We start from the raw sequence: 19183 nt of genomic DNA, 5'->3' as shown, positions 1-19183 counted from the left end.
ACCTCTATATCCTATGGTGTACATTAAAAATTTTTTAATTTAAATTCAATTTAGTTAACATATAGTGTATCATTAGCTTCAGGGGAAGAATTTAGTGATTCATCAGTTGTATATAACATTCAGCAGTCATTATATCACATGCCCTCCTTAATGCTCATCACCCAGGTACCCCACCCCACCCCTCCTCCAGCAACCCTGTGTCTTCCCTATAGTTAAGTCTCTATGGTTTGCCTCCCTCTTTTTTGTCTTATTTTATTTTTCCTTCCTTCCCTTCCCCTATGTTCATCTATGTTGTTTCTTAAATTCCACATATGAGTAAAATCATATGGTATTTTATTGTTCTCTGACAGTCTTATTTCATTTGGCATAATACCCTCTAGTTCCATCCATGTTGTTGCAAATGGCAGGATTTCATTCTTTTTGATGGCTGAGTAATATTCCATTGTCTAAGTATACCACCTATGGACATCTGAGCTGTTTCCATAGTTTGGCTATTCTGGATATTACTGCTATAAATACAGGGGTGCACATGCCTCTTTGAATCAGCACTTTCGTATACTTTGTATGAATACCTAGTAGTGCAATTGCTGGGCCATAGGGTAGCTCTATTTTTAACTTTTTAAGGAGCCTCCATACTCTTTTCCACAGTGCCTGCACCACTGTGCATTCTCACCAACAGCACACACACAAAAGATCCTTAAACAAGAGTGGAAGACTGAAGGGCATCAGATTACGTTTTCTAAAAAAGACACACAGAAGGATGAACTTCTGAGTCTTCTCTTCCAGCTTTATAACATATTGTTCTATCAGCTTTGATAAATGACAAGTCACTTAATTTTATTCCCTCTGAGGTTAATAATTAAGTACTGGGCCAATCTGCTCTGAGATGTTTCATAGATGACAACAAGTGCTCTAAGAATGTGAAGCCCTTCCATTATTCCAGATGCTGATTTTAAGATTTTTAAATTTTATTATTTATGTAATCTCTACCTGATGGGCACTTGAACTCACAACCCCTGAGATCAAGAAACACATACTCCTCCTGCTGTGCCAGTCATGTATCCCCTAAACACTGACTTTAAAGAGTAAGACTCAGTAATCTTTTGATAAATTTTGTTTCAGGGAAACATTTTTGTCTCCCATTGACCTTCATGAAAAAGCTCTGAAGGAGGGTTCAGGTAGTCTTTCGAAAGACTCTTTCCTATCAGAGTTGAGAGTGGAGAAGTGTACATGGAAGATATAGTGGGAGCTCCCTTTCTGGCTATTTGCAGCCCTATATTAATGAAACAGGCTACCAAAAGGGGTCCTCTTGAATTTTACAGACTATCTATCTGAATGTAACACAATTATTATGGTAAAAGTGAAACTAAAATAGACTTTAAGCCATTTCAATTTTAAATCTATAAGTTAGTGAATTATAGGTATAGGAAATTTTTATAACATGCACACACAGACAGTCCATGTAGTGAAAAAATAATCTGAATCCAGTACTTTCTTTCATTAACTGTGCCACATGGGATGAAGGTTCCATAGAGAATTGAATTGAAAATATTGAGGTATTTTTTTTCTTACACTGGTAACATAAATTCAAAAGAGAGAACTGATGAAATAAAAGTACTAAATCAATAAATCTCATAGTTATTTACACTTCCTAAAGTCCCAGTTAAGCCAACTGTAACATTGATTAAGTTGAGGTCCAGAAAAAAGCAAATAGCACTGCTATTTTTAGAAAAAAAATTAAACATTTTTGCTATAGTATTGAAAAGGATAAAGTACATTTGAAGTTGCAGGACATTTTTTGTGGAACTTAGGCAAAGCTTACCTATTTCTCTGATAATTTTCTTGCATCTCTTCAGCTCTTTCAGAATTTGCCATCTTATTTACAATTCAATTCTTCTGAAATATTAAGGAAATATATCATGACTGTGTAAAATGTCATCATGTAGTTGATATAAATAAAGCATTCTTTACATTCCTTTAGAAAAAGTGTGCTACTGAGTTTCACCCTGCCTCACCACTCTGCACTTCAACTGAAGTTTCTGGTTAGGAAGCTCATTTTTTAAGATATTATTGATTTTATGATTTTGTTGCTTCATTCTGGGCTTAGATTTGGAGCTAATAAAAATTCTAGAAATGAAATAAAAGGAAAACCAGATTCTACAGATGATGCATCTTTATTCAGGACACTGGATTTTATTCCTATTTTGCCACTGATTTGATTGTAATTAATGAAACTTTTAAACTATGTCATGCTTAGTTTTTTCTATAAACAGTTGATGCAACAATTTCTGTAGCCAGTGGTGTGAGGGAGTAGGGCTTTCTAATTCATCAAATATAAGCAAACTAGAGCTTCTATCATGTATAAATAGTTGTCAAAAAATTAGAATATTTTGAAACTCACTCATCATTAAAATTAGGGACGCCTGGGTGGCTCAGCTGTTGAACATCTGCCTTTGGCTCAGGGCATGATCTTGGGATCCGGGATCGAGTCCCACATTGGGCTCTCCTTGCAGGGAGCCTGCTTCTCCCTTTGCCTATGTCTCTGCCTTTCTCTTCTCTCATAAATAGATAAACAAAACCTTTAAAAAACCTCATTCATCATTAAAATTATATTAAGAATAATGTATTCTCCCTTTGGATGACACTTTAGAATTTTAGTCTGTTGTAAGATTGCATTTATGTATATAAATGTTTATATCATTGCAAATGTAAAGATATTTTGACTCAATCTCACTTGTTAGGCAATATAACCTATTACCTATATTGAGATGATTATAAATAATATGCGTTTGAACTCTAGAGTAGAATTACTGATTAATGAAATACTACCCAAGCATCCAGAAAAAAACAGTACATTTTTAAAGAGTAAGCTTCTCCATGAAGGAACTAGTCTCAATGGGTTAGTTTTTAGTGGCTGAGAAATAAAGCATGATACAAATACACTGGCATATTATTTTTATTTCAGAAATCAATGGTCATATGTTTAGTTAAAAAAAAACTCTACAATTGCCATACTAACTTTACATTATCTCTAGTTATTTGACATATGTGTAAGGAAAGTATTAAGATAGAAAGAAATTAACAATTATATAAATGAAACTCAGAAATTCAACAAAAGAAATCAAAACAATTATGGCTTACCTCAGTCACTGAATGATATGCTCATTTATACCAAAATAATGTGTGGTTTCTCTCCTCAACAAATAACTAACTGTACTTTCATGCTGTGCTTTACCAAGCTTAATTTCTGACCATGCTGTAACATCAGATAACAACAGTGGTGAATTTCCAGGTAAAGCACACTCTGTTCTTCATGCCATACTGCACATGGGAAACAAAGTGAACAAAAAAACCTTACTGAACCAAAAACATGCACTTTTAAGACCTGTAGTGTCTCTGATTTTCTTTTGGGCTTCTCTCATATGTATATAATGTTCACTGACACATTCTGTCTTGTATTACAATTCTTAGTTACCCTAATTGATTATATTTATCTATTACTTCATAAGTTCTCTGAAAAAGTATTGAGCTTGTATTAGTATCAGCTGCTAGTTTATAAAAATAGAAAGATTATGGTCGCTTCTCCTGAGAAACTCACAAATCCCCCCACCCCCACTCTTTTTCTCTGTACTACAGCCTTGCTACTCAGTGTGGTCCCAAGACAGGCAGAATCAGCAACAGCTGGGACATTACTAGACGTGCAGAATTATTTTTTTTTAATTGTGGCAGAATATACAAAAAATAAAATTTAACATTTTAACCATGTTTAAGTTACCATTCAGTGCCATTAAGTGCATACACAACTTAGTGTAAGCAGCGCCAGTATAAAACTTTTTCATTACGCCAAATTGAAACTCTGTACCCATTAAACAATAGCTTCCCATTCCTTCCTCTCCCCATCCCTAGTGACTACCATTCTACTTCCGTCTCTATGAACTGGTCTATTCTAGGTATCTTAGATAAGTATAATGGTACAATATTTGTCCTTTTGTGCCAGGCTTCTTTTCACTCAGCATGTTTTCAAGGTTCATCCATGATACTGCATGTATCAAAGTTTCATTCCTTTTTCAGGCTAATAATATTTTATCATTTATACATACCACATTTTGTTTATCCATTCATCTGTTGGTGGACAATTTGGACTGTTTCTACATCTTGGTGACTGTGAATAGTGCTACTATGAACATTGGTATACAAGTATCAGAGTACTTCTTTCAATTCTTTTGGAACTGAGTGGAAATTGTGGATCATAGAGCAATTCTATGTTTACCTTTTCCAGTAACTACCATATTGTTTGTGATAGTGGCTATACCATTTTACATTCCCATCAGCAATGTACAAGAGTTCCAATTTTTCCATATCCTTACCAATACTTTTATTTTCTGGTTTATTGATAATAGTAATTCTGATAGGTATGAAGAGGCTCTCATCATGGTTTTGATTTGTATTTTCCTAATGACTACTGAAATTGAGCATTTTTTATGTATTCATTGTCCATTTTTATGTCTTCTTTGCAGAAATGTCTATTTAAGTCAGTTGACCATTAATAATATGTCAAGTGAAATAGTGAAGTTGTAGTTCTTTATGTATTCTGGATATTAAATCTTTATCAGATATAGGATATGCAAATACTCTCTTCTGTGGGTGGTCTTTTTTAGTCTTGTGATTGTATCCTTTGATGCCTGAAGTTTTTTATTTTAGTGAAGTCAAATTAATCTATTTTTTTGTTGTTGTTGCTAGGGATTTTGGTGTCATAGTAAGAAATGATTGTCAAGTCCAATGTCATAAAGTTTTCCCCCATGTTTTCTTCTAAAAGCTTGATAGTTTTAGCACTTACATTTAGATCTTTAATCCATTTGAATTAATATTTCCATATGATGTAAAATGAAGGGTCTGACTTCATTCTTATATACGTAGTCAGTTTTGCCAGCACCAGTTTTATTTTGAAAACACTATATTTTTGTTCTTTTTGCCAGTTTCGTTTGTTGGAAACACTGTCTTTTCCCCGATGAGTGGTCTTGACATCCTTGTTGAATATCATTTTATCATATATGTGAGGGTTTAATTTCTGGGCTCTCTATTCTATTCAATTGACCTATATGTCTTTATGCTAGTATTAACTGTTTTGATTACTATAGCTTTGTAATGTTTTGAAACTGAAAGTGTGAATGTTCCAAATTTGTTCTTCTTTTTCAAGATTGTTTTTACTATTTTCAAGATTGTCTTTGCTATTATTTTGCTATTTTTTACTTTTGCTATTTGCTATCTTTTTCAAGATTGTTTTGTTATTTGCTATTTAAACTTCATAGGAATGTTAGGATGGGTTTTCCTATTTATGAAAAAAATATTGGGATTTTGATAAGGATTGCATGGAATCTGTAGATCATTTTCTGTAATACTGTCATCTTAACAATATTAAGTCTTCTAGTCCATGAACATAGGATGCCTTTCCACTTGTGTCTTCTTTCATCAATGTTTTGTAGTGTTCAGTGTACATATCTTTCATCTCTTTGACTAAATTTATTCCTAAGTATTTTATTTCTCATGATGCTATTGTAATGGGATAGTTTTCCTTAATTTCCTTTCCTGATCATTATTAGTTTGTAGAAAAGCATTTTTTAAAAATTCCACATATAAGAGAGATCATATGACACTTGTCTTTCTCTGACTTATTTCACCTATCATAGTGATCTCAAGACTCATCATAAATGGTAGGATCTCCTTTCTTATGGGAATAATATTCCATTATGTGTGTGTATGTGTGTCTGTGTACATGCCACATTTTCTTTATTCATTCATCTGTTGATGGACCCTTGGAGGTTGTTTCCATGTCTTGGCTATTGTAAATAATACTGTAATGAATATGAGGGTGCAGATATGTCTCCAAAACAGTGATTTGGTTTCTTTCAGATATATGCCCAGAAATGTAATTGATGGATCATATGGTAGTTCTATTTTTAATATTTTGGGAAACCTCCATATTGTTTTCCAGAGTGGTTGTACTGAATCATGCTTTTTATTTCAATTTTTACTTATTTATTTTAAAGATTTTATTTATTTATTCATGAGAGACAGAGAGAGAGAGAGAGAGAGGCAGAGACACAGGCAGAGAGAGAAGCAGGCTCCATGCAAGGAGCCCGATGTGGGACTTGATCTCGGGACCTCAGGATCACGCTCTGGGCTGAAGGCAGACGCTCAACTGCTGAGCACCCAGGCGTCCCTGAATCATGCTTTTTAAAATCCATTCCAGAAATGCAGAATTTTGGGTTCTGCTCTAAAACTACTGAATAGAATCTACTTTTTAATGAGATTCTTAGTGTTTTGTATGCACATCAAATTTTGAGAAGCACAATTCTACAGTATTTCATGCAAAGTCTTGGCAAATAGAAGGCACTAATTCTCTAGAGGAAGTTTTTTGTTGTTGTTGTTAAAACTAAGAATATAAAAATAAAGTTCAAAATACAGTGTAATGGCAATATATTGTTCTTATCTACTGTCTACAGCATGGTTTTAAAGTGTGAACAAAGGACTTCTGGTATCAGAATCTCATGGAGTGCACTAAAAAAAAGGAGATAATGTTAAGTTTTAGGCATAGAATTAAAATAGGACAGTATTATAAAGAGTAATGTGGTAGTTAAATTGTCTAGTCAGAGAAATTCTTCTACCTCTTATAGAAGGTAACACTGAAAGTGAATTACAAGATGTTACCATACAGAAATTAAGAAGAGTATCTCAGGCAGAGGGAGTATGATTTATGTGGTAGAAATAAAAAGTGCATTGAGGCAAAGAGACACAAGATGAAGGAAAATCACAGGATAGTGATGAGGTCATCATTATATGGAAAGAGAGAAGTTGGCCATGACAGCTGCTCTTTTGTTCCTCCATATTATACAATGTTTCAAAAGGAAGTTAAAGATTAGTTTGAAACATGTCAAGTGTGAGATACTGGTGAGATAATCAGGTAATAATATCCAAAAACCAGTAGGTAATGTGGGAATAGAACTCAGAACATCTTATTTAGCCAAAGCAGACCCTGTCAGCCAATCCTTAGTTATTAATAACTATGTAGAAGTTATCATGGCATGTAATAGAAAGGATACAAAGAAATAGAAAATTAGAAAGAAATATTTGGTTTACAAGTGTTCTTGCCTTTTTTTTTTTTTTTTTTTTTTAAGTAGAAGACACCATGCCCAGTTTGGGGCTTGAACTGAGATCAAGAGTCAGATGCTCAACTGACTGTGGCAGCCAGGTGCCCCAGGGCTCTTGTTTAAAAAAAAAAAAAACTAATTTCATATGGCAAAATGGAAAGTCATGACAAAATATCACTGTGGGAAGAAATTTTCTGAGTGACAAGTAAGAGTGTTGGGTAAGAATAATCTGATGCATAGCTAAAAGAGACTGATTGATAGAAAGCAATAGAAAGACTGATTGATTAGATAAAATAAGATCTGAATTTTATACAAGCTCCAAAAGGAACAAACTAGTAGTAGGAATATTATTGTTATGTATGGGCTAATTTCACAAAATTTTTTGTTTCCATTTTCTCCATAAAGCTATTCTTTCTGAAAGGGAGGAGTGTTTTATACTCTTCACAAGTTCCAGTTGTTTTCATATCCTGTAATACACTTTGACTTACTGCATTCCTCTAATGCTTTTCCCTTCTCCTATCCACATGTGTAGTTGGATTATAGAATTAGGAATTACATATAAGAGCTCTAAAAATATATCCACTCAAAGTGATGGTTAATTTTACCTATCATTTTGGCTAGTCAATGACATCCAGTAGTGATTAAATACCCATTTAATGTTGTTGTGAAGGTATTATTTTTTAGATGTAATTAACACTTAAATCAGTAGATTCTGAGTAAAGCAGATTACTCTCCATAACGTAGGTAAGCCTCATCTAATCAGTGAAAAGCCTTAAGAGAAAAGGCTGAGGTCTCAAGAGGAAAGAATTCTGGCTCCAGAGTGCCTTCAGACACAAGACAGTAGCTTCTTGCCAGAATTTCCATTCTTCTAGCTCGTCCTGAGGATTTCAGACTTGGCATCTACTATACTCATGTAAGCCAATTCCTTAAAATCAATATCTCTGTTCTCTCTCATTCTCTTTCCATACACACACACACACACACACACACACACATACACACACATACCCTTACACAGATGCATAAATACACAGATAAACCCAATAGGATAAATTTAGCAAGACAGGAAGTTATGTGAGGACTAGTATAGTGTGACTACTCTAGCAACTGAAAAGAACATTATGACCTAAAATGGTTTCATTCCACAGATGAGGGGTCCCTGAGGTTAGTCCTTAGAGGATGGTTAAGATTTGAATAAGTGAAGATGTGTGGAGGAGGAACAAGAACATAATTTTGGGAATGCAACGGCGAATTATATCACAATGGAGGAATGAGACCAGTCTGGTTAGAATGAATAGTTCCTGCAGAAATGGAGAACCAGATAAGGTAGATAAGATTGTAGAAAGCATTCAACCAATTTTTAAGGGCAAATATTGTAATTTTCTGATAATTAGAGTGATAAGCCTCTGGTATTTGGTATTAACCTGATATCATGGGTAGACTGGAAGAACATGGGGAAAACAAGATTCAACTATACCCATTATAGTCCAGCCTCATAGCAGGAGAAAAGTCAGATTTGAGAGATATTTTTTCTTTAAAATTTTAGAGAGACAAAGCATGTGAGTGGGGGAGAGGGGCAAAGAGAGAGGGAGAGACTTTTTTTTTTAAGATTTATTTATTTATTTATTTATTTATTTATTTATTTATTTATTTATTTTTATTTATTTAAGATAGACACAGAAAGTGAGAGAGAGGCAGAGACACAGGCAGAGGGAGAAGCAGGCTCCATGCCGGGAGCCCGATGCGGGACTCGATCCTGGGACTCCAGGATCGCGCCCTGGGCTAAAGGCAGGTGCCAAACCGCTGAACCACCCAGGGATCCCTGAGGGAGAGACTTTTAAGCCGGTTTCATGCTCAGTGCAGAGCCCAATGTGGGCCTTGATCTCACATCTCTGAGATCATGACCTGAGACCAAACCAAGAGTCAAACACTTATCCGAGTAAGCCACCCAAGTGCACCTTGAGAGACATTTTTAAGGGAAGGATTATAAGATATAGATTCAGAGAACAAGAAGAAGGGACAAAAAATAAAAGTTTTGCGACTACCTTCACTATCTGGAAATAAAAGAGTAACAAAAATGGACTTGGGGGAAGTCGGGAGAGGGAGCTGGTTTTAAGAAAAAGGTGGTATTCAATTTAAAAATATGTCTGGAGGGCAGCCCAGGTGGCTCAGCCGTTTAGCGCCGCCTTCAGCCAAGGGTGTGATCCTGGAGACCCAGGATGGAGTCCCACGTCGGGCTTCCTGCATGGAGCCTGCTTCTCCCTCTGCCTGTGTCTCTGCCTCTCTCTCTCTGTGTCTCTCATGAATAAATAAATAAAATCTTAAAAGATATATATATCTGGAATGGTATCAGAGTGTCCAAGTGAACATATCTGGAATACAGATAGAAATGTGGCATTGATAATAAGGAAAATTGCCAAGCTAGAGATATGCTTGTAATGGTCATCTGCATTGAAGGAATAATTAAAACTTTGAGAATAATTTGTTTTAATAATCAGACAATGGTATATAAAAGCACAGGTGAAGTGGTACAGTATAGAGGCCAAGAATTTTGGTTCTATAGTGATACCATCCAATAGAACTTTCTGTAATAATGGAAATATTCACTTTACTGTCCAATATGCCATTAGACACATGTAGCTATTGAGTACTTTCAATGAAGCTAGCGAGGGAATGGAATTTCTATTTTTATATAATTTAATTTAAATAGTTACATGTGACCAAAGGCTATCATACTACAAAGCACAGTTCTAGAGTCAAACTGCCTAGACTCGAATTCTGGATTCCCATTCACATTACATCTGTAATTTTGGGTAAGCCATTCAATCCTTATTGAACAGCAAAAGTGTCTACATCTCAACAATATTTGTCCTCCTTTTTTTGAATTACATAACTACTTGCTTCATTTTGTCACTTTTGGGGAAACAAGCCTTATCAATTAACACAAGATGTGATTGTAACATCACTATTACAAAAAAAGAAAGCAAAGTCAGGGTTAGGCAGGGATCAAAATGATGAAATAGGAGCTTTCTACCATCTTCTTCCCAAAGTTCATCAATTTAGACAATTGTTTATAGATAAGAGTGTCTTTGTGGAGGTCCAGAAGTCCAGTGGAAAAGTTCCAGCATACTGTTAGAGCAAAAAAATTATACGACAGGATAGACTGAAGAAGTAAGAGAAACAGTTTCACTTTCCAAGCTGGGTGGGAAGCTGCTAAAGATACCTATTTTTTTCTCACCCCATCTACAGTATTGAGGCATGCTATTTGACTGTAGGACAGGGAATGGTTTGGAGGATAGCAGCCAGGGTTTGGAATGGAACACATAAAAGGAATGCAGATCCTATTAACTGCATGGGAGGAAGCCAGCTCATGAGCCGCTGGGAACATCTTGCTTAAAGATCCTCTTGCCTCAAGTTGGCCCATGGACACTCCAAAATTCTGCTTGCTTCACTCTCCCCACATCCAACCACTGGGGGCGGTGGAAGCGTCTGCAGATAGTTAGTGAGCACACACATGCATACAGAGCTTGCCTGCTCTGTGGAACTAGGAGACAACACACAAAACAGTACCATTCTATGGAAAGCAAGCAAACAAGCTGTCAGCACTTTGGCTTTGCAAGATCAAGAGAAGGCATATAATCTTAAGATTTTCCAAGGAAACAAGAAGTGGGGTGAGGTATATCCATATAAAAAGCCTGAAAATGCCTCAGAATCCCTAATACTCCTCATCGAGGTATTTTTATCCCTAAGCCAGTCAGTATAAAGGAGGAGGTGATTGTTTCTTTAAATGCAAAGACAGTATTGTAAGACTTTAAGCTGCATGAAAAAGCAAGGAAACATTATACCACCAAAGGGACACATGATTTTCCATTTCCCAAAGAAATGGAGATCTGCAATTTGCCTGATAAAGAATTCAAAATAATTGTTTTAAGAAAGCTCAGCAAGCAATTATTGGAAAGTAGACAATTCAATAAAATCGTGAAAACAATACATTTACAAAATGATAAGTATAACAGAGATAGAAATCATAAAAAAAGAATAGAAATTCTGCAGAATACAGTGAATATAATGAAAAAATGCAAAAGAAAGCTTCAATAGACCACTGGATGAAGCAGAGGAAAGAATCTATGAATTAGAAGACAGGTCATTTGAAATTACCAGCTAGAGGAGAACAATTAAAAAAAAATTAAAAAGAAGGAAGAAAAAAAAAAGAGAGAAAAAAAATAAAAAAAAATAAAAAAATAAAGAAGGAAGAAAGCTTATATGAACAACAGAATACTAAGAACAATAGTATATACATTATTGGAGCTTTAGAAGGAGAAGAGAGGGAGAAAAGGGAAGAAAGCTAACTTAAAGAAGTAATGACTGAGAACTTCCCACATCTAGGGAGACATCTAGACATCCAAGTTCATGAAGTGAGGAAATTCAAATTCTTCACATACAAAGTAACCTCCATAGGGCTATCAGTGGATTCTCAGCAAGAATCTTGCAGGTCAGAATAGTGGGATAATATATTCAAAGTGCTGGAAGAAAAAATAATCTGCCAACCAAGAATACTTGAGCTGGCAAAAGTGTTCTTCAGAAATTAAGAAGAGTTAGCCTTTCTCAGACAAACAAAAGCTTAGGGAATTTTTCAGTACTAGATGTGCCTTTCAAGAAATGCTGATAAGGGGATCCGTGGGTGGCTCAGCAGTTTAGCTCCTGCCTTTGGCCCAGGGTGTGATCCTGGAGTCTCGGGATTGAGTCCCGTGTCGGGCTCCCGGCATGGAGCCTGCTTCTCCCTCTGCCTGTGTCTCTGCCTCTCTCTCTCTCTCTGTGTCTATCATGAATAAATAAATCTTAAAAAAAAAAAAAAGAAATGCTGACAGGAGTTCTTAAAGTTGAAATTAAAGAATGCAAATATATAAAAGTAACTTAAAAATATGAAACACACTGATAAAATAAGCATATAGTCAAAATCAGAATACGCCAATACTGTAATATGATGGTGTGTTAATCACTTACCTCTAGTGTAAAGTTTAAGGTCAGAAGTAGTAAAAATAATTATAGCTATAATAATTAATTATTGGATATACAATATAAAAGAGATAAATTATGACATTAAAACATAAAACATCAAGGAAAGGAGTTTCTGTATGTTTTCAAAGCTGTTACCAGTTTAAAACAGACTGTTATATCCATAAGATGTTTTACACTGATTTTCCCTAATTGAAAAACATAGTAACAACAAAGCAAAAACCCACAAAAGCAAAAACCTACAAAAGATAAAGAGAAGGTAGGGCATCAGTTGGTTAAGTGTCAGACTCTTGGTAATAACTTAGGTCATAATCTTATGGTGGTGCAATTGAGCCCTATGGTGGGCTCTGTGATAGCAAAGAGTCTGCTTCAGATTCTCTCTCCCTCTCTTTCTTCTCCTTTCCCCATTTGTATATGCACTCTGTCTCTAAAATACATAGATAAAAATAAATATTTTCTAAAAAGATAAAGAGAAGGCAATGAAAGAATACCACTACAGAAAATCATTAATTCACAAAGAAGGCATCAGAGAGGAAGAAAAGAAAAAGCAACTACAACACTTTTAATTCCATTAAAAAAGATGGCATTAGTCAGTACCTATCAATAATTACTAAAATGGGTAAACTCTAACCAAAGGTCAAGGCTTGCTGAATGAAAAACAATAACAAAAACACAAGACCTCACTACATGTTGCCTACAAGAGATTCACTTCACCTCTAAGGACACATACTTCTAAACAACAAATGGATCAAAGAAGAGATCAAAAGAGAAATCAGAGAATATCTTGAAACAAATTAAATGCAAACACAATATACCAAAACTTATGGGATGCAGCAAAATCAGTTCTATGAGAAAAGTTTAAAGTGATAAATGCCTATATTAAGAAAATGAAAGATCTCAAATGAACCACCTAACTGTATACCTTTACAACTAGAAAAAGAACTAAGCCCGAAGTTAGCAGAAAAAGGAAATAACAATGATCAGAATGAAAATAAGTGAAATTGGGACACCTGGGTGGCTCAGCGGTTGTGTCTGCCTTCAGCTCAGGTCATGATCCCAGGGACGTGGGATTGAGTCCCACATTGGGCTCCCTGCATGGACCCTGCCTCTCCCTCTGCCTGTGTCTCTGCCTCTCTCTTTCTCTCTGTGTGTCTCATGAATAAATAGATAAAATCTTTAAAAAAAAGAAAATAAGTGAAATTGAGACAATAAAGACAATAGAAAAAGACAAAGGAAACTAAGAGCTGGTTTCTTGAAAAGGTAAACAAAATCGACAAACCAATAGCTAGACTAAGAAAAAAAGAGAAAAGACTCAAATATATATGAGATATATAAGAAGATATACAACTGCTATCACAGAAATATAAAAGATCACAAGAGACAATTATGACATAATGAATAATTATACACCAGCAAACTAGATAACCTAGAAGAAATGAATAAATTCCTAGGAAACAATACAATCTATTCAATAATGAGCAAAGGGATTGAATCAATAATCAAAAACCTCTCAACAAAGGCAGGCCCAGGATCAGATGGTTTCACTGTAACTTCTGCCAAACACTTAAGAAGAATTAATGCCAACCCTTCTCAAACTATTTCAAAAAACTGAATAGGAGGGAACACTTCCTAACTCATTTTATAGAACAGGATTACCCTGATACCAAAGCTAGATGAGGATACTACAAGAAAGAAAACTACACATCAATCTCTCTCTCTCTCTCTCTCTTTTTTAAGATTTTATTTATTCATGAGAGACTCACAGAGAGAGAGAGAGGCAGAGACATAGGCAGAGGGAGAAGCAAGCTCTATGTGGGGAGCCTGATGCAGGACTCGATCCCAGGTCTTCAGAATTACGCCCAGGGCTGAAGGCAGCACTAAACCTCTGGGCCACCAGGGTGGCCCTCAATATCTCTTTTGAATAGAGTTGCAAAAATTCTCAACAAAATAGTAGCAAACCAAATTCAACAGCACATTAAAAGGATCATACACCATGGTCAGGTAGGATCCATCCCTGGGATGCAAGGATGATGGTTCAGTATATCCCAATCAATAAATGTGCTACATCACATTAATAGAGCAAATGATAAAAATAATATGATTAGCTCAATAGATGCATAATAGAAAAAACAAAATTCAACCTTTTTCCCGATAAAAGTTCTCAACAAAATGGGTATAGAGGAATTATTTCAACATAGCAAAATCCATGTATGTTAAGCCCACAGCTAATATACTCAGTGGTCACAACTTAAAAGCTTTTCCTCTAAAGTCAGGAATAAGACAAGGGTAGGGATGTAAACTGGTTCAGTCAGAATAGAAAACATTATGAAATTTCCTCAAAATATTAAAAACAGAACTCCCATATGATCCAGCAATTCAGCTCTGGGTATATATCCAAAGGCAAAACCAGTATATTGAAAAGATATCTGTGCTCTTATGTTTATTGCAGTATTACTCCCAAGAGCCAAGAATGGAGACAATCTGTCTCCATAAAGAAGATATGGTAAATGTATACAATAAAATAATATTCAACCATGATAAAGAAGGAAATCCTGCCATTTGGGACAACATGGATGGTCCTTGAGGGCATTATGCTAAGCAAGAGAAGTAAGACAAAGAAAGACAACTACTGCATGGTCTCATTAACATATGGAACCTAAAAAACCCAAACTTATAGAAACAGAATAGAATAGTTGCTCCCAGTGGCTGGGAGGTGGAGGAATCAGGGAGATGTTAGTCAAAGGGCATAAACCTGCAGTTAGAAGATGAATAAATTCTTGAGATTGAACACACAGCATGTGATTATAGTCAACAATACTGTATTATATACTTTAAAGTTGCTGAGCGATTTTTTTTTACTTACTAAAATCACTTTATTTTTTATTTTTTAAATCTTTAGTATTATAAATAAATATGAGAATATTATAAAAAAAATGTGTGTGAGGGAGAGAGTTCATGCAAGAAAGTACAAACAGGTAGAGGAAGAGGAAGAATTAGGCTCCCTGCTCAGGTCTTGATGTAGGTCTCGATCCTAAGACCCTGGGACCATGACCTTAGCCAAAGACAGACAGACTCAACCAACTGAGCCACCCAGGTCCCCCTAAAATCACTTTATTTGAAGTCCAGATGGGATAATTAGCTTTTTAAAAAAAAATTATAGTAAATATTTAATAAGTGAATATAACAAGGTATACTTACTAAACTTGGGACTAGGTCTTAAATGTTCTCAACACAAAATTGAAATTATAGTTTTGTGATATGATGGAGGTATTAGCTAATGCTATAGGGTAATCATGTTGCAGGATATAAATGTATCAGATCAACACCTTAAATTTACACAATGCTATATGTCAATTATATTTCAATAAAAAATAGTTAACAAAATAAGAAATTTGATTGAAGTGTTAACAGTAGAAAAGATACTCTAGTTAGATAGATTTGAGATTATGAAAAATAATTACTACATGACTCAAAAGACAGAAAACAATAGAAATGAAGTAGCATTATTCTTTTAATCTTTATAAAATTAGTGTATGCTAACATTTATTATAATATTAAACAATGTTATCATTATAAGACATATTTAATTTTCAACCTTTAAACTGTATTTGAGATGCGAATTCTCTCAAGAAAAAGTCTACTGGAAATTCTTGCAAATTATGAGCAAGAATTAAAAGCAGAATTTGCCATCTCAAATATTCCTGAGGATGAAAGTTCCAAAATCACATACAGTTTTCTGACATAATAAATAACATAAAAACTATGGAGAAAAGACTATTATGAGAAAATATTTTTGTCTTTCACTTATCTCAGATAAATTTTTACTTAGTGAGACAAATATGCTATATGGTCATTGTAGGACCTATTAGCAGCTGACAGTGGAAAATTATGGCTCTTCGCGGTCATGTTTTTTGCAGCATTTACTGTCATGACTTTAAAATTTTCATTACCATTTTTTAAGATTTTATTCATTTATTCATGAGAGATACACAGAGAGAGAGAGAGAGGGGGAGAGAGAGAGAGAGAGAGAGGCAGAGACACAGGCAGAGGGAGAAGCGGGCTTCATGTAGGGAGCCCGACGTGGGACTCGATCCTGGATCTCCAGGATCACACCCTGGACCCAAGGCAGCGCTAAACTGCTGAGCCACCGGGGCTGCCCTCATTACCATTTTAAAAAAGATTTTATTAACTTATTCATGAGAGACACACAGAGAGAGGCAGAGACATATGCATGCAGAGGGAGAAGTAGGCTCCTTGCAGGGAGTCTGATGTTGGACTTGATCCCAGGATTCCAGGATCATGACCTGAGCTGAAGACAGATGCTCAACCACTGAGCCACCCAGACGTCCCTTCATTTCTATTTTTTAAAAAAACTTTACTTATTCTTTTATACTAGAAATTCATTTTATGATTTGATATTCAGCAAAGTTATAAATTTTTGTCACTCAACTTTTGGTATTAGTGTAACAAATATATATGTGTTTAAGTATATATATATATATTTTTTTTTTTTTTTCAAAACACTTCTAGTGTGATGGGACATAACTTAGTTGAAATTAAAGAAAAAAAAAGCCTTTGTGAGAAAGTTGCTTTAAATGACACCATGGTCTTGCTTCTGCTTTATAGTATCAACCCACAGTATCAACTAAATTCTCAGTAGTTTTGCTTACCACATTTTCCCCCTGAATTCTAACCCTTGTTCCTCTAAAATTCATGGGAATGGAGTGGTCAGTTTACTTTGGTTTGAGCCTAAGTGAACAATTTAAAGCAACTCTTTAAACCCATTAAAAATCCTCCTACTCTGGAAGTGTTCTGCCAAGACTAACTCAAAGCCACAAAAGATTTGGGGTTGGTGCCAAATTGGAACCTGTAAGAACTGTGTGGGCCTTTAACTCAGCAAAAATTCCATCTTTTACAGAAACTCAGAATATTAAATAGAAGAATACAAAGTAATTTTCCAGACCAAGAGCATTTAGGATAAAACCATGGAACTCTACAAGGGAATTCCCCAAGTGAAAAGTCTTTCCTTGGAATAAAATGGAAGGATCACAGCATTCTCTAGAGAAGAGACAAGGTCTTGCATGGGGCAGAAATCCAACTTTGCCATGGAGTCATTTTGTAATCTGGGCTTATCAACATAGTCTCTTCATGTTTACTCTGTTTCCTAATAAAGTAAGTACTTATAATGGTAACTAATTATTTGTCCATTAGCTAGTACTGCACATTAAAAAAAAATTTATTGTTTTACTCTTTGAGTTCGCAATAGTAATAAGAGCTCCCAAACATCAGTAGTACTTGTAGCATGCCTGAGTGGGTGGCTTATATACCAGCTCTATTTTGAGCATTACTCTGCTATGCACTGTGAAAAGTACTTTATGCAAATTTCAATAAATATTATATATTATTACTATTATACAAATGATCTAATTTAGTCATTGCTTTATTAGCCTTATTTTTACAAGAGGAAATTGAAGCTTAGAAGACTTAAATAACTTTGTTAACAACAGCTATTTTTTTAAAGATTTTTTTTTTTTTTTTACTTATTTATGAGAGAGAGAGAGAGAGAGAGAGAGACAGAAAGACAGATTGAAGAGAAAGCCAATAGGGAGAGGGGCAGAGGGTGAGGGAGGAAGAGAAAGACATGGGTTCCTTGCTGAGTGCAGAGCCTGATGTCATGCTTAATCTCACAACCCTGAGATCATGACCTGACATGTAATCAAGAGTTGGACACTTAACTGACTGAGCTACCCAGGCCCCAAAACAACGATTAAAGTGGTGCAACCAAATTTGTCTACTCTAAAGCCTAAGTTCTTAACCACTGAGCTACTCTGGTATTCTATATATTTCAAACTCATTATCAGCTCTGAAGTTTACAGGGGCATTCTGAAGCACACTAATTTTTTGGCTTCAAAAGGCAAAAGAAATTCCTACCCTTTTCCTTTTCAGCTCCTTTGAGGATTATTTTTTTCCCACTAAGTCTGTGAGGAAATGCTCATGGCAGCTTTCTGAATTTGAATCTCACTTGTAAATTGGAACAAAATCCTACACCCTCTATTTCACATACACATTGTGAGAATATAATGACATGATGTGTGTCAAAGGGCTCTGGAAACCATAAAGCAATTTCTTTACAAATGTAAGGCATCACTGAGTTATCTTGTCTTTGCCCCTATCTTTTAATAGTAATACCTACTATTTACTGGACCTTTACTCTTTGCTAGTTATTGTGCTAAATGCATTATATATATTTACTCCTTCAATCGTCACCATAATTCTATGAAGCAGCACTGTAATCCTATTTTAAAGATGAGGAAACTGAGATTCAAAGTGTTTAACTTGCCTTAATTTGGATAGTCATTCAGTGACTGACCTGGAGTTTTTACCTATTTATGTCTGGATTTAAGGAGAGGGTATTAATAATATATCTATATCTAGGTATAGGTATATATTTATCTACATATAAATTTAATATTATCAGCCCAATATTTAAGAGAAAAGATATTGCTGAAAAGGAACTTATGACCCAAAAGCTAATGGCTGATTGTAGGCTTGGTTCAACAATGAGTCTTTAGAAGGAGGTAATGTTACTACTGGTTTCTCTGGGATTATTATTTTTATTTTTAAATATTTTATTTATTTATTCATGAAAGACACAGAGAAAGAGGAAGAGACATAGGCAGAGGGAGAGAAGCAGGCTCCCTGTGGGGAACCGATGCAGGACTCTATCCCAGAATCCTGGGATCACAACCTGAGCCAAAGGCAGATGCTCAATGACTGAGCTACCCGAGCACCCCTCTCTGGGATTATTGAACTGTAATTCTTGGAACACATGTGTCAGGATGCAGACTTCTTCATAAAAATACAGATTCTCGAGTCTCTGCACATATTATTAAATCAGAGTTTCTGGAGAATATTAACCATAAATACATATTTTTAACAAATTCTACAAGTAATGTAGTGCAAATTAGAGTTTGAGATCCATTACATAAATAATGAGCACTCTGGTTCTATCCCTGGTT

The 19183-nt window shown here is 35.2% G+C and overlaps 1 protein-coding gene and 1 long non-coding RNA gene across 5 annotated transcripts in view; one reads left to right on the top strand and one right to left on the bottom strand.

The window, feature by feature from the left end:
* The window catches only part of ABCB5 (ATP binding cassette subfamily B member 5), a 161836-nt gene that overhangs the window by 129924 nt on the left and 12729 nt on the right, over nucleotides 1–19183 (bottom strand). Inside the window, 2 exon segments of the mRNA XM_035698671.2 lie at nucleotides 1823–1896; nucleotides 3142–3321. Coding sequence (XP_035554564.2) covers nucleotides 1823–1875 — 53 coding nt within the window. The 5' untranslated portion in view covers nucleotides 1876–1896; nucleotides 3142–3321.
* LOC112670550 (uncharacterized) overlaps nucleotides 7910–19183 on the top strand; it is a 74088-nt gene continuing 62814 nt past the window's right edge. For all 4 annotated transcript variants that reach the window (XR_007402042.1, XR_007402043.1, XR_007402041.1 and 1 more), the window contains exons 1-2: nucleotides 7910–8061; nucleotides 17083–17336. This is a non-coding gene — a long non-coding RNA (uncharacterized LOC112670550). The remainder of the gene's footprint in view (nucleotides 8062–17082; nucleotides 17337–19183) is intronic.

The sequence above is a fragment of the Canis lupus genome, chromosome 14, assembly GCF_003254725.2.
Source record: "Canis lupus dingo isolate Sandy chromosome 14, ASM325472v2, whole genome shotgun sequence".
Lineage (NCBI taxonomy): Eukaryota > Metazoa > Chordata > Mammalia > Carnivora > Canidae > Canis > Canis lupus.
Note: the sequence above shows the minus strand (reverse complement) of the source record. Positions and strands in the feature narration are given on the sequence as shown.